Raw genomic sequence first — 15,562 nt, 5'->3', positions numbered from 1 at the left:
GAACTATGACTACATGCAAAATCATCATTTTCTTCATAAAAATGCTCTCTCTCTCAAGACTTGAGCATTAATTTTTATTTTTTAAAATTATACCCGCTATTTTAAGCTTCATAGGCTGTTATAAGTGTTTATCCTTCAAATTTGGGCCTGAAAATGCATCTAATTAAAGGTACACTAGATATACTAAAAGAGAGGAGCTGAAAACCAGAAGAAAATCAATGAAGTAACAACAGAAGCCAAAACACTACATTTTGCAGATTCATATTATAATAGAAAATCTAATGCTAATTAAACAGCTCCTGTGAAAGGAAAGTCAAATTAAGAAACCAAGTGAGCAGGGGAGAAAAAAAAAAAAAAGATATAATTGGAGGGGATTTTTTTCTTAAACTAAACTATTTTCCTTGCAGTTAATGAAACCACAAGCTTGCTATTATTTGGTCTTCAGGTTCTAAATCAACTTCCAAGTAAATAAAAAGGCACTATGAAGACAAGAAGAAATTTCTGCTTACTGCTAGAGCTATGAACATCCTCCACCATCAGCAATGTGCAAGTTGAGGACAGAATCCTGCCAGAATAACAGTGCATGTTACTAAGGCTACACTGGTATCGCTAGGTTGATTTTATTATTGTGAAAATTTAGAAGGCTCAGTTTTAAATTCAAGCTCTTAATTAGCACCAAGATAAAATATTTACCGCCAGTGTTTTTGGGCGCCGTATTTTTGGCAATATATTTCATGCCTCATTTGCTACTGGAATTATAAGCTTTTCAATGAGTAACTTTGCATTTTTCATGACAAGAAAATCTAATTTTTCTTTAATAGCACACTGAGGTTATACTGCATCCTACTAAAGCACTGCAATTAGATAAGAGAAAGTTTATTAATGAGTCATGAAAAGGTTTTAGTGTGATAAACGGCACTCCTTCATTCACTGAGATTAAAGAACTTCCACAGGGCGACACAGCCGTGCTTGCTGAGCGCCGTTATTTAGCCTTCCAGCTACCTCCATCCTCTTTCGCAGAATGGCAGTTAAGGCTGAACTGCATGAGATGGCACAGCCCAGGAAGCCCAGTTCTGATATATTCAACTCAAGGGATCTAATTCCTGCTCCCGGATTGTCCACCTTAGCTCAGCTGCTCTTCTGTTTTTTGCTGTTTGTTCTGTCTCCCATTTTTGCCTGCTTAAGGCGCATTAGATGAAGGCTGGGGTTGTCCTCTATAAACTTGCACAACGCAGCCCTAACAGATACAGAATTTGGCTGAAGACTCAAAGAAAAAAAACCAGGTCATTCCTAACCTCGTGCAAATCCAGAGCTGTTCTCTACTTATCCAGAAGTGCAACATGATGACCAACTGCACTAAGGGATTTTGCTTACTTTTTTAAAATAGCCTTTAGATTCACATTTAGTGCCTCAGATTAAGTATTCCGAAGTAGCAGCACAAATATTTAAACTAGCCATGAACTCTAAACTTTAACCATTTAATTTCAGCATAATAAACCATACAAGACATTTTCTGTCATAGAAACGGACCAATTAAACATCACCACTTTTCCCCTAAATCAGCACTGTCCATTGATATTTGCTAAGCTTGCTGATCCAGCAATCTTTAAGGCATACAGCAAGATGAATAATAGAGATTTGTCAGTTAATAACCACTATAATTCAAGTATGTCACATAGAAGTGTTTTGTTTAGTGAACAATATGCTGTCTAATTACCCTGCTCAATCATAACAGCACATATCAAGAAATACAGAAGGCTTTATTTTTAAATTGCTTTGCCAAAGTGCTGTACCACATAGGTTTCGTAAAGTTTGATGCTACCACTTAGTTGTCTCCATATATGACAATTGCATAGATTTTTATCAACAGAACGATGAAGCAGCACGGTTTTTTCTTACTTTTAAAACCAACTCTGCTCTTTACTGTAGTTGGCAAGCTACAGAAGCACCACTTATGCCTTCTATAATCATGTACTGCAACATGCACCACTACAGCAGAGCACAGATACAGATGCTGTATAATATGAGGTCTGATTCATGGCATGTTTGGGGGTTCTGCTATAAAAACATTCACATTTCAAATATGGCAGAGGGTCACTTACTCACTTTGGAGACAGTTTTTCCTGTCAAAATGGCCAACAAAAGTATTCCCCATTTGCAACAAAGTACGTACTATAAACAGCAGCCTGTTAAAAATGATTTAAATTGCTCTAAAGAACCTCTTGATTCTTTCCTGGCATTTGGTCTTTTAAAGTAAGTAGGACAGAGAAATTGTTCCTAACAGGAATAGACACCAAGGCATTCAAATGTAAATTACCATTTTGTATTTGAAAGACACTTAGTATTATCCCAGTGACTTTCTAAAATGTCACAATATTTGCTTCCCCAGCACTTAAGCTAAAAGGCAGATTACTTGCGATGAAAGTGTCAAACTCTGTTCCCTATATAATGACATCACACTTTAAAACAATAATGTGAAGGAAGAATCCATCCCATTCCTGCTTTAGTTTCTTTAAGGAAGAAGATGGGGGGAAAAAAAAGAAAAAGAAAAAAAAGGTAAATCAGGCAAGAAGAATGATAAGTAAATAAAACTTTGGAAAGGCAAACAGGAATATTATGTTGAAATGCTCCTCTTCTGCTAGCTCCACCGGACAGATTTGCCCTCCCGCAGTTCAGCACGGTGAAAGTGAGGAGCTGGGAGCCCTGAGGTACAGACCTGGATAAGGTGGCCGCTAGTAACAGCGGACACAGAAAATCTCTCCACTATCTGGCCACCCTGTGTCCCATGATAAATGCCTGACTGCAGACACGCAGTCCTGTCCCAAAAGGAGCGCTCATATTGTTGAGCAATTATGTTTTCAGCTGTACACAAAACCACCATAGTCCACTCTCCTTTTTGACAGAGAAATAATCCCTTCTTTCTAACAGGAATAGCCTCTCTCTCCATGTGTTTTTTTCACAATATACTGCTCTTCTCAGCTATATGGTTTTAAAGGCTTATAACCTAATAGGCAGACATACATGATAATCCGAGATTACAACTGGTATGAAGGCTACTTATCTTGCAGATTTACAACACAGGCTCTATTGGTTATTTATCTGCAGGGTCTCTGGAGCAGAACTACTTAGGTACAGGCTTTTTTATTCCTTCTGTATCTTACAAGTGGTGAAATACAGAACATGAACACAAATAGGGCTCAAAAATCAGTTAAATGCTCATCCACCACCTTTCAGAAGTTTTGCTTTGGTTGGTTGGTTGGTTGTTTTTAAAATAATTCACCAATATGTAACTTTCAGGGAAAATATACTCCTTAAACATATCATTACATTACAAACATAGATACACAGCTATTTTAAATGGAAAATTAGATGAAGGAAAAGGTACTTGTGAGTCTCTCTTTACCCATGGAGGGGCCCTATAAACAAGTTATCAAAGGTGTATGATCAAAACCCTCACAGACTGAAAGGAAAAGGCTTGTGTGGGAGAAAGAAGAGACTGTCATGCACATGGAAAGCACGCTCGGTATTTATCGCTAATACTTTCTTCATACCTGTTAAGGGAAAAGACAAATAATCATCACTGATTTGATTCAATAGAGTATTTCCTACCTCTCATGGGTTGACCAAAATCGCCTAATAGGAATTTTACACTACAAGTAAGAAGATCAAGTAGAGATCCCTAGTCATGAAAAAACTCCTTTTACTTGCAAAGATAAAAAAGCCTACATTATTTTAAAGCAGAAGAGGGTAAAGATTTTAATCAGAAACATGGGACCACTTCCAAAGAACAGACTGACAGAGACAGCCTGCCATCTCATTAAAAAAATCTAGTTCACTAATTAACAAAAAAGTCAGGACTATCATGGTCTCTTGGAAGGAAAAAGGAAGAAAAAAAAAAAAAGGATGAAATTTTACAAAACATTTAAGCTAAATTCTCCCCATCTTTCACTGGCAGAAGGCTTCTGCAGGCTGCCTCTGCAGCACGAGGTTGCACTCTGGCCAGAGCCTTCCTCCAGAGGCAGCTCGAATTCACTCATGCTAACTCGACAAGCTAACCCAAACGAAAATACCAAGCAAGCAGGTTCAAAGAGAAAACTTGTGGTGCAAAACACATCCAAATGATACAAGTGTGAAGGGTACCCAGAAGGGAAGCGCACATCAGGTGCTGGCAGCACTGCATGCCAGTGCCTACATGAGAAATTAAATCCTGGTGGGGCAACAGCTGCTTCAGTGAGCCCAAAACCACAATAATGACTTCTCACAAGGAGGCCTCCCCATAATCACCAATGCCTTCCCGACCTGCCACTGGTTCACCAGGCAAGAACATCCTTCCATCCACCACCCTCTCCACAATCCCTCTTTTGGGGGCTACACCTTGCTCCATAGGCATGTGTCATATCTTTTTCGACAATGCTCTGATACCATGGTAACAAACTTGTTTATCTATAAATGCCAAGGCTGATGGGCTCAATCTGCCAAAAAATGCACCATATTCCTGTTGTGAAAACTGATTTAAGTTAACCCTTTTTGAAGGCAACCTGGACAAAGAGAAGGCAATGGACACATCCTTTTTTACTCCTTAGCACTGAGTTGCAGTAAATAATTATTTTAAGTAATGCAGTTGACAGCAACAGGATGGAAGAGTCCTGCAAAAAGTGCATTTGTTAAAAGCCTCTGGCTACAGACCAAGTAGTGAATTAATTTATGAATTAATGGCTTTCTGCTGCTTTTCTTTACCTTCTTGATCCATAAGGAAATACCAGTCTAAAGAGGAAAGTACTGTGTCATTACTGAAACAAAAACACTATGACAATTCTCTAAACGAGACAAAAAACCCCAAAGCACTCTTGGCATCCTGCACAGAGGCACCAGGCAACAGCACGTCTATTATTTATTCCCATCATCAGTCAGAACAGGTATATGTTGCTACCAGCGGGGGGGGGAAAAACCAAACGAACATTTGCATTAAATCCTAGTACTGCCCAGCCCTCTTCCAGGCCCAGTGTGTTCCAAAATGTCTGTCTGCTTAAAAGTCAACTACAAAGATGAACCCCACATATTTCAAGCTACTCTGTAACGAAGACGAAAAGCCCCTACCCTTCTCTCTGCAGAACCTCACTTCCACTAGTCACCAGGAACATGGAACGGATCGTTGTTAATAACAGGTGCCACAATGATCTATTTTTAAATGGTGGAATGAGACACAGGCAGATCATGAGACAGGAAAGATTAAGAACAGGAGAAAATAAAGGCTGGAAGTATATAGCGAAAGGTTAAAAACATGAGCGAGAAAAGGAAATTATCTTCAGATTCTTCTATCACATCCTGTGCTGCAGCACCTGAGCAAAGTCGGAAATGTTTGCATAGGGCAGTGCAGAGGTTAGGAGATGTTGTTATTTCCAAACCTTTTTGTTGGCTCTGATAGAAGAAATATGGTTTTGCGTTCAAAACTAAGAAAAATTGAGTGCCTTTCATTAAAAGCAGTGTTTGCTCCACGTTCTCTTACGCTAATAGTCAAATAACTTTGACCTATGCCAACGCCACTTGAATCCAGATTTGATGGCAGAACAGGCTGAAACGCTTCGGCTGTGCCTACCTGCCAAGTACCGAGACGTGAGTCTGAGTTAATTTTCACTTTAAAGCAACTTGCTGAATAACAAGATATACAAAATATTAACAACTTAACCCATTTTATTCTATAACCAGAAATGGTACATTAGAACAAAACTGCAAAAAACCAGCAGAGCATCAAACCTCCACATCACAGTCATTCCTGAAAAACCTGGGGTTGAGGGGGAGGTCATCTCAAATAAACACATTTAGTGTTTAGATACATTTGAATGTTACTGATGCAGTTCACAGCACTATGACTACAAGAAGACATCAACCTCCAAAGTGGACGAGAGCGCAATGTAAAGACACTTACGAGCTACTGAGAAGTTATTTAAAGGTGATTCCCGCTGGTCGACATCCTGTGGTCGTTCCTTGTAGCCAATGAACGTGCCATCGTTCTTTAGAAGAAAATACCGTGGCCTCCATGTTTTTATGTATTCTCCTGGAAAGAAAGGATGGGCAAAGGGACAGATTATCAGAAAACACCCCAAAATACTGACCCGCCAACAATTTTTCTTTTTAAATATTGAAACTATATGTCATCCTGACATAGCAGGAGTTTTAAGAACATTGAGTTCATTCTGATACAAACAGTGGAAAAATACAGGCGCTGAGTCAAATATTGTTAGTGATATTAACCATAAAAATGGGACTTCATAAAAGGTAAACAGCTATGTTTTGTTCTTCCATCTACCCCGATTTCCATTCAAATTCTGCAACATCTGCCTTAAACGCATTTTAAATTTTAAAAAAATCAGAGCAGATGTCCTATGTATTATTTTTGCTATTGTCATTTTTCATACTGACAAGTGGAGAAATTTTTTTCATTTACATTTTGCAGCGCAAGTATTTTAAACAACAATGGGTAATTTACTAATTAGTCAACTGCTTTATCAAACCAACAGTCACTTTTAGAACATAAGAAGATAATTCTCTGCTTAAGTTACATAACATCACTCACTCCTCTCACATCTCAAGCGTGAAACACGAGATGATATATCACAATATGAAGGGGAAAACACTGAATGATGTATAGCCACCACAAAGAAGAAAACAAACATCTAGTCTGAAAGATATTCCACCTTTCTTTGTCAGAGAAAAGATCCCTTGCTCACACCACGTTACGGCTCATCTAAGTACCCTGCAGAGGTGACAGTTGCATGACTGTGTCATAGCCACATTGAAAATGTCCAGCAGAGGAATAAAAAGAAAAAAGTTGATCAAAACCTCAGTTATTTACTGGATATACTCAGCTGGGCTTCAGAGAAGGAAGACAAGAGTTCCACCTGTGGCTCTTCTGGGGGAATTTGTCAATGTGCCTCAGTTTCCCCCTTTGCTCATTGTCCATGATGTCATCTTCTCAGGCGGTCTCTCTAGAACTTCAAAGAGCTTTACATGGGGTCAAGCTGGCCCTCTAGGTCCTACAAGGTCCTGCAGCAATGTTTCTATTTGGCTGAATCAGAAAAGCCTCACTCAAGGTGCTATGCAAATCAGGACACCAGCCACACTTTTCCAACTCTGCTCACCCCAACAGCTGATTTAAAAAAATGTGGTCACTACAAAGCACCCACAGCTGGGCAGCTGCTATACCCTCCTCCCTCCAGTATGGTTTCTCACTTGTTTGTTCAACATCAGGGCGAGGACGAGGGAGCAGACTAGGAGCCAAGCTTCTTTCAGGTCTGCCACAGCAAGAGCACGCCTGCGCACCCTGTGATGCTGCCCCTGCAGCGGCTGGTACCCAGTGCCTACGGCTTCATCTGCTGGCGAGCTCTTCAAACTGCCACTGAGAACAGCAAGAAGAAAAGGCTCCCCAGATTTATTTATTGGCTCTGGCAACCTTCTGCTGCTCTCCTCTTCTCCCAGGCTCCACTCACTCCTCTTTTCCTGCTGCTCAGCTCTCCTCCACCAGTAATTTCACTCCCAGCGACGTGCACCCTGCCCCAGCAACTCCCCTGCAGCTGCTTTGCCTCCTTCCTCTCCCCACAGACCTCCTCTCCTTCTGCGGTGCAGTTTCAAACTGCTTCGGGCACCAGCTGTGTCATTTCTTTTCCATTCAGACTCATACTTTTCTCTCCCGCACAGAGAAACACGAGCAACACCAACACCCATGCCACGCGGCCATGGGTATGCGCACCCCTAGCTACTACTTTCACCTGTTCAGCTCTCATCAAGCTTTTAATTTTCTAATCTAAAGCAAAAAACTTAAGTTACCGAGCCAGCGGAGAGAGTCACAGAGCTACCTTTCCAACAGCAGCCATGTCTGCAGAAAACATCCATTTGCACTGATGAAACAGGGCATGAGGCAAGAAAGATAAGAGGAAAAGGAATGAGCACAAACCGTCTCAGTCTTCCTTTTAGAGACGTCTGTTACAGCCTCAAGTGTTATACTAACCTATAAGGGGTCTACAAAAATGTCATCGTTGCTTTAGGAATTTCAGAAGAAGTCTCCTATAGCTGTCATGGCTTAACATTTATAAGCAAGGCAGTAAATGTAGAAGGTTTTGTTGTTGTCATCTTTTTCATTCTGACCTTAATTAAACGCTGAAAACTTTCTGGGATCAGTAGGAGATTATGAAGCCTTTCACATTTAAATTGCCAGTCCAACTCAGCCCAGATCAGTGAGATTACTCCAATCTCATTACTATTACACCACAGATGTGACTACAGGAACAAGAAGATACATGGCGTGCTCAGCCCAGCTCTCGCCGAGAGGTTTGCCAGGTAAGGAGGTCGGGAAGGCAGCTGCCTGGACTATCAGGATTTTGGAATGCGCTGTTACACATCTGACTTGTTGGTATTTTCTTCTCTTGCATAAAGCAAACTCGGGAGACCTTGGAACCACCTCATACCCCTTTATAATACCTTCATTTAGGACTAAATCCAGATTGGACAGAATGAAAAACATCTGAAGAGGAGCAAGACAGTGAGTTTCCATTTCCCTTACTCCCCAATATATGCTACACGTCTTCCCCATTGGTATTTACAGAGGAGATATTTATTTTTTGCAGATTCTGAAATTATTATCTGGTTATTTTCAGTGAACTATGCATAATTTTACACAAAATTACACTGTACTGTCACAAGAGACTTTTCTTAGATTAGATGCTTATGTTTGGCTCTCGTACTTCCTTACAGCTTTATTCCACCGATCTGTTTCTCTGTTAGAAACACATCATCTAACAGGATTAATCACATAGTCTTTAAAATGGTGTATTCCATACATATCCTCCTCCACACTCACTCTTTCTTCTTTCTTTCTGTGTGGAAAAAAATCAAGGATTTCATTACTGCCAGGCATTTTGCAAGGACCATTCTTCTTGGACCTTCCCTTGTCCTTTGCTTTAGTGGATTCGGGTTCCTGATCCACCTTTTTAATTTGCAAATAAGTAACATGATTTTAAACTTCTTTTTCTACATGTCTGGAGCATAATGAATCCTGTAATATGGCAAGCATACATATTATTGATTATTGCTCTTGCCAATGACAGTATGAGGCACACTGCAGCATCTGTGGTATAAATTTTAAAATATAACACACTGAGGTTATACTTCTGCATCTTGCAGCAAAGTGGCAAGATATTGCCTGGCATGTGACTTCCCAACTGGTTACTCTGTAAGTATAATTTTACATTCAAGCCTGAGCAAACTATCATTCCTCTACAGAGGTTCTGAAACAGATTCACCAAAGCAGTCATCAAGAAAATGTACAAAGTACATATTCTTAAGAAACAAGCTTATATTTTTATCATTAGCTAAAACACTATGAACTTCCTACAACCTGCGAGGAGGACCACATTGATCTCGACAGCAAATTCGAGTATTTTAGACAGAAAAGGAGTTTGTCAATACAGACAAAAAATAATTATGTGGAACCACTGGGACAAAGCTGACTGAAAAACATTAACACCGTTTCCTTCCTCTGATATACTCAGTAAGCTATCATGCCTGAAGAGTGAACTGAGCTGTTTCATTTTTTGCCCTGTGTTTTTTGTTCCTGTTGCGGTTTTGTTTTTAAGAATCATAAGCAAGAGAAGTTACTTGAAGTCACTAATATTAGTAGCTATGTAGTCACACTAGAAGAATTGTACTGAGTACAGTAAATGCAAGCACGTGTGGCAAATTCTATCAGACACCACTAAAAAAAATAATAATAATAATGATCCACCATGGAAAAGTGAACAATTTACAAAGCAAAACATTTTTTCCTCTGTGATTCATTGCTTGTGTAATGCCCTGGCAGAGCCTTCTTTGTTTTCAGTAACAGAATGCTAACACTGCAGAGACAGGAAAGCAAAAGCATGGGTTATAAATCCTACATATAAAATCCTGGAACCAAATAGACTCCTCTGTAGCTTGCTAGCTTTATTATTTAAAATCTTTATGTACCATTCTGTTTACTCTAAGCAATTTCCAAATTGCAAAGATTCCCAAACTGTATATATCTGGAAATACACATGAAGATTGCTATAGACCGATTTCCCTTTATTGCCTTGTGTCTGCCCCCACACACTGCACATTAAAATACTTAACACACACTTAGAATGTAAATCCATCTCATGCCAGAAAAGCTTTTTCACAGTAACATGTACTGCAAAGCACGCTTATGCCTGAATATTTCAGAAAAAGTTAAACACAAAACTCTTCTGGTTCATGAAAAGTTAATTCTACTGAGGATTTACAATAATGCAGGGTTAGGTTATTTTCCTCTCCTCCCCACAACAGTATCTCACCGAATCTGGAGCTGTCTACCACTGATAGAGTGTCTAACATCAGAAACAGCTGCCACTCCCTGGGAAGCTCACGGGGTAAGTGGAGAATAATGAGCAGCAAGCACCAGCAGAACAAAAGAAAATCCATCTTTATTTACCAACTGCTGCATGCTTGTTGCTGCATCAAGCTCATTCAAAGCCAACACCACACCCTTTAATTCAGAACAGACTATATTTAAGAAGCCTCTGCTTTATTTTTTTAATCAACTCATACATACCAATACTTCGGAAAAAAAATTAAAAAATCATTAGGTTAACATCAGCATCCAATGATATCCTCCATATTTACAAAAGCATCGTAACTTTCTTATGCCCCAAAGTAACCAGAACAAGCCCAGGAGCACCGACTGACAAGGTCTCACCTATATGAAATGCACTCAAGTGGCCACCACAAATCTACGGATAAATAGTGCATTAAACTTTCTGCTCTGAGCATCAGAAGTAGTACCATTAATTACAATTAAGGTTAATACTCAAAATATTAGAGCTTTTGAGTGACGCAAGCCTTCTCTACATTCCCACACCCTCCAAAGACATACAGCCCTGAACTGTCCGAGGGAAACACGAAAGTTATGCCAATGGCAGCACTAATGTACCACCGGTCAAAGGCGGAATGACTCATTTCTGAGACTTCAATGGCAGCGAGAAGTGGTCTGCATCCTGTCGGCCTAATGAGGTTTCGATGAAACAGATGCCAGCTTCCTTAAAGACATGAAGCTATCAGAAGCTGCCATCTCATGTGTGCTGAAGAGCAGGACCAGGATTTACAGTTAGTTTCTGCTGTTAGAGTAAATAGGGTATGCATCCACTCACTTCAAAACCAGCTGAAATCAAAACAGATTTGGAAAAAGAAAGCAGGGCTTGAAAACTTGTCTTTGCATTTCTAAAGCACTCGGAAGCAAGCCCTTTCCAAACTCAGCGAGCTAATTCTGGATCTTAATGACTTGACACCAAACAATTAAACAAGTCTAGGGTGACCTGAATGAAAACTCTCAGTTCAAATATGTATTTTTTTTTAAAAATAGCTGCACAGACACCCACCATGCTGGTGCAGCACTCTTCCCTTCCCTCAACAAACTGTCAAAACAAGATATTTAAACACAGTGCCAGGTTTTCAGTAGCTTGGGAAAAGGAAAAGAGGGGGGGAAAAAAAAAAAAAAAGAGGCTATGCTAATGTCTTTCCCAACACGCTCGTGGAGAGCAGAGGACCTCTAGTTTGTCTGCCTATTCAGAGGCGCAGCAAAGGGGGCCGGTTCTTTGATGATTTTTTTTTTGGCCCCTCTCTGGATGCCTCCTCGGCCGCCGCCTCCAGCGTACAGCTGCGGAGACGCTGCCTGTGCCCTGAATCTCAATGAGGCGGCCGGGCCTGCCGTCGGGGCTGCTCCCCGGTGGGGAGGTCAGCCCGCAGCCCGCCTGCACCCGGCCACCGCTCCCTAACTCGCAGCCCGGCTCCTCCACGTCTTTCACGGCCCTAACTCGGGGTCCCACGGTCGCAATGGGCTAATTCGGGGCACAGCAAATCCACTCCCTGCTTTATTCTCCATGGGGCAGCTGGACGGTCGTGCGGTGAGCCGGCAGCCCGCACGGCCGTGACTGACGTGACTGCCAACAGGTTAAGAAGAAATGCCTCCTCCTCCTCCAGCTCAGCTCTGGCTTTTCTAAACCTACTGCCATTTCTCACGCTCACACAAAGCTGCAATACAGAGCACCTGCTTCATTATCATATCTTGGGGGAATTTGGGGAGGGAGGGAGGGAAGGAAGAGGGGAGCTGGAGGTGGGGAGAAGGGGGGTGGATGAGTGGTCTGGTTTCCAGGGACAAAGGGAGCCCCGCGAGGACTATTCCTGGTCACCTGGCACCCCACATCTGTACATTAACTTCAGAAAACAACAAACAGCCTTGGCTCAGTGCTTCCCACAAAGCTCTATGGGCGTGCTGTGTAGAAAAATAAGCATATTGGAAGCTACCTTTGTCTTTAGTTACACAACAGTGCAGATGGAAAACACCTAAGGAAGCCAAGGAATGGGTGCTCTGATTCACAAAGCTAGGCCACGGGAGAGATCAAAGGTCAGATTAGGGGGAAAAATAGATTCTCACCCAATACTTTTTCCATGGAGAGGATGGATAACTACCATGTTCTCCGATTCCATTTCTGTCAAAGGGTTTGAGATCACCAGCCAACACCACCACTACAGAGACAACACCTCTGTATTTTTTATCACTGTATTTCAACTGTATGGTTATGTAAAACTGAAACACAGAGGTTTATCTTTCCTTTTTTTTTTTTTTTTTGCTGAATTTCAGTTTAGAAGGTCAAAAATGTTGCCATATTGCTTACAGCAATCAATTTAAGCAATACCAGATATTCCCAAAGGAGCGAAAGAGAATTAATCAGCATGTAAAAAACTCCTTACTCCTACCTTTGGCACAGCTTAGTCAGGCTAGTCCTAACCTACAGCTGTCTCCAGTGGGAGAAGATGTAAATGAAGTTTCATTAAAACCAGCAGTTTTAAGGATAGCTACATAAATTACAGGACAGTATAAAGTGATTTCTTAAGCTACACTGAAAACAATGTCAGAGTGAATTGCATCTCCACTACCTCATGGTGGGAGCAAAAGGACTTAAAACTGCCACGAGGTGTCCAACACAATTAGAGAAATCTTTTCTGTAATATGCTTGCAAGCAGCTACAGCATTTTAACAAAATAAAATGTTCCTGTGACAGAACATGCCATCACATATTCCTCTGCTTTTGAGGGGTGCCCAACTCTCTCTTCTTTTTATAAATAAATAAAAATGACAGAGGAGGTGTCAGATTCACTGAACTGAATTTAAGCATGCTTGGAACAATTATTTCTCCAAGTAATTTTTACCTTGACACTATGATGGAAAATAGCACAAGCAGCTAACAAGGCACTTAAGCTAATAAACCTCTGCAACTTTTTAAATATCTTCCCCTAGAGGAGGGAGGTACCTACAACTATTCCTCGAGCTCAATCTGAAGTTAATACAATCAGTATTTCTGCAAATCAGGTTCTTAAATACACTGCATGTATTTATATAAAGGGTGTGACTTAATCCTCCAAAGATTTTATGATCTCTACTAAAAATACCAAAAAAACAAACAAACCAAAAACACCAAACACACCACACCCTGGTGTATCTGAACAGGGAAGGGCTTTTCTAGGCATCATCTAAAAGTCGATTTAATTATTTTACCTCTTAGCATAAGCATCCTTAGCCATGACTCTTGCACTTATCTGAGCACATGCCTTATTTGAGTATGACATAACCAGTTTTGTTCTTCAGTAAATCCTGTCTAGAGACTGACAGATAGTGCAAGAGGGGACAAAGCAAAGAAATACACACAAACCAAAGCTCCTCCAGAGATTAAACAAAATAAGTCCAAAAGCACAGTTTTAGCTTGTATTCCTAGGGCTGCCTACACATAGAGGATATTCAGGAAAAGCATCATTAATTGAATAAAAATTGATTCTAGGTCCCTTCCCCTACTCTGTCCCATTAAAAAAAGATTAGGAGAGCCAAAGACTCAGGCGAGAGTGATTTTATGATGATTTTATTTGCTTTGCGAACATTAAACCTGAAAAGTACTCAGCAGAATCCCCCCGTTTAAATCCCAGCGTTGGTGAAACCAAGAGGTGAGCTGCTAACTTGGGGGTGGGCGCACACGGGAAAGTGAGAGCAGAGGAGGGAAAAAGCAGGCCGCAGCCACGCACAAAACAGCCGCAGTCAGGATTCACGAGTCCCTGGCTCGCTTTTCTAGGCTCCTATTACTAGATCATTGTGTCATTCACAAAGCAAATCAAAATCTTGAGAAATAGTAGAGAAATGGCGGGAAAAAAAGGGTAAGGGACATTAGGGGAGATTTATGGAAACAGCAGCTTTTCTGAAACAGATGATATGGACCAACTTCAGAGGCAGTTTGAAATGGGGGAAAAAGTTTGTAAAAACTAAGCTGCAGAACATGGACTTTTATAAATAAGCAATTTATGGAGGGTAAGAAATTAACAGATTGTATTGTTATCCTTTAGCTTCAGGGTTTGAGTCCTAATTTTCAATATAAATACACAGAGTTGTTTTAGGCCACTTACAATAAAAGCTCTACCAGTAATTGTGCGACCATGCTGAGCATCAGGAAATTTTTTTAAAGTGCCAAGAAAAAAAAAATCAATGCAGAATTTTAAACATGTTTATACAAACAGTTACTGAGTAAATATTTCATAGAAAGAGGCACATAAGCCAAGTTAAGCAAATATTTCAATAGCAAAAATAAGAAGCAACATTAAAAAAGGGGTGTGCTGTTTATATGGCTGGGGTTAATTTGGATTTCCCTTCTTCATTTGATCACTGGCAAGTCTGCAAAGCCCTGGAGGAGCACACGGAGACCATGTTAGTTCTAATAAAAAGTTTCATTTATCTTGAGCCATTTAATGGCCATCAATGGAAAAATTACAAGCACTTCCCAGAAAGCAAGTTCTAATATTTGTTATCATGGCAACCTCCTGGTTACACCTCCAAATTTAGTATTCCACAGATAACTTTTACTGAGTCACTACCCCATACTCAGCAATGAAAGTCTCCTCCAGATAACAGGAGTGCCTGCCTCAGTTCAGAGGAATTTTGCAAAGTAACCTAATTGCATACTGAGAAATTATTAAAGCAACTTCACCACTGGGTAACGTGAGAGCAAACAGCCACAGTAGCTCTAGTGCTAAGCTTAGCCAAGTAACGCAGGCGTAAGAAACCTTGCCAAGGATTTTTGTGCCTTGGACTGAGGTGTGCTGTCACTGTAAAGCTGAGCACAATCCACAGTGCTGCCTCAACAGGGTCACAGGCTCAGCTAGACACACTTCTGTCACCTTAAACACTATTAAAATTCATTTATTTTTACAACAGACAGTAAAAATATCGAGTCTCAATATAATCAAACAGCAAAATTCCTGCTGGATTTCAGTGGTACCACAATTTAGCCCTGTAATATTGAAATATGTGTATGTACTACTAAAACCACATACATATAATCATGACTATTATTTTTTTGAACCACAAAGTCATCTATTATAGTAAGCTCATCATACCTCTCCCTAAGAGCTCCAAGCCCCAGGAGAGATACATTCCAGTCAGTCACACAAAAATCTGTTTCTTGCACAAGGAGGAATT

The 15,562-nt window shown here is 40.5% G+C and overlaps 1 protein-coding gene across 4 annotated transcripts in view; it reads right to left on the bottom strand.

The window, feature by feature from the left end:
* AKT1 (AKT serine/threonine kinase 1) overlaps window positions 1–15,562 on the bottom strand; it is a 75,058-nt gene that overhangs the window by 29,631 nt on the left and 29,865 nt on the right. For all 4 annotated transcript variants that reach the window (XM_075753430.1, XM_075753429.1, XM_075753432.1 and 1 more), the window contains one exon: window positions 5,927–6,055. In XM_075753430.1, coding sequence (XP_075609545.1) covers window positions 5,927–6,055 — 129 coding nt within the window. The remainder of the gene's footprint in view (window positions 1–5,926; window positions 6,056–15,562) is intronic.

The sequence above is a fragment of the Balearica regulorum genome, chromosome 5, assembly GCF_011004875.1.
Source record: "Balearica regulorum gibbericeps isolate bBalReg1 chromosome 5, bBalReg1.pri, whole genome shotgun sequence".
Classification (NCBI taxonomy): Eukaryota; Metazoa; Chordata; class Aves; order Gruiformes; family Gruidae; genus Balearica; species Balearica regulorum.
Note: the sequence above shows the minus strand (reverse complement) of the source record. Positions and strands in the feature narration are given on the sequence as shown.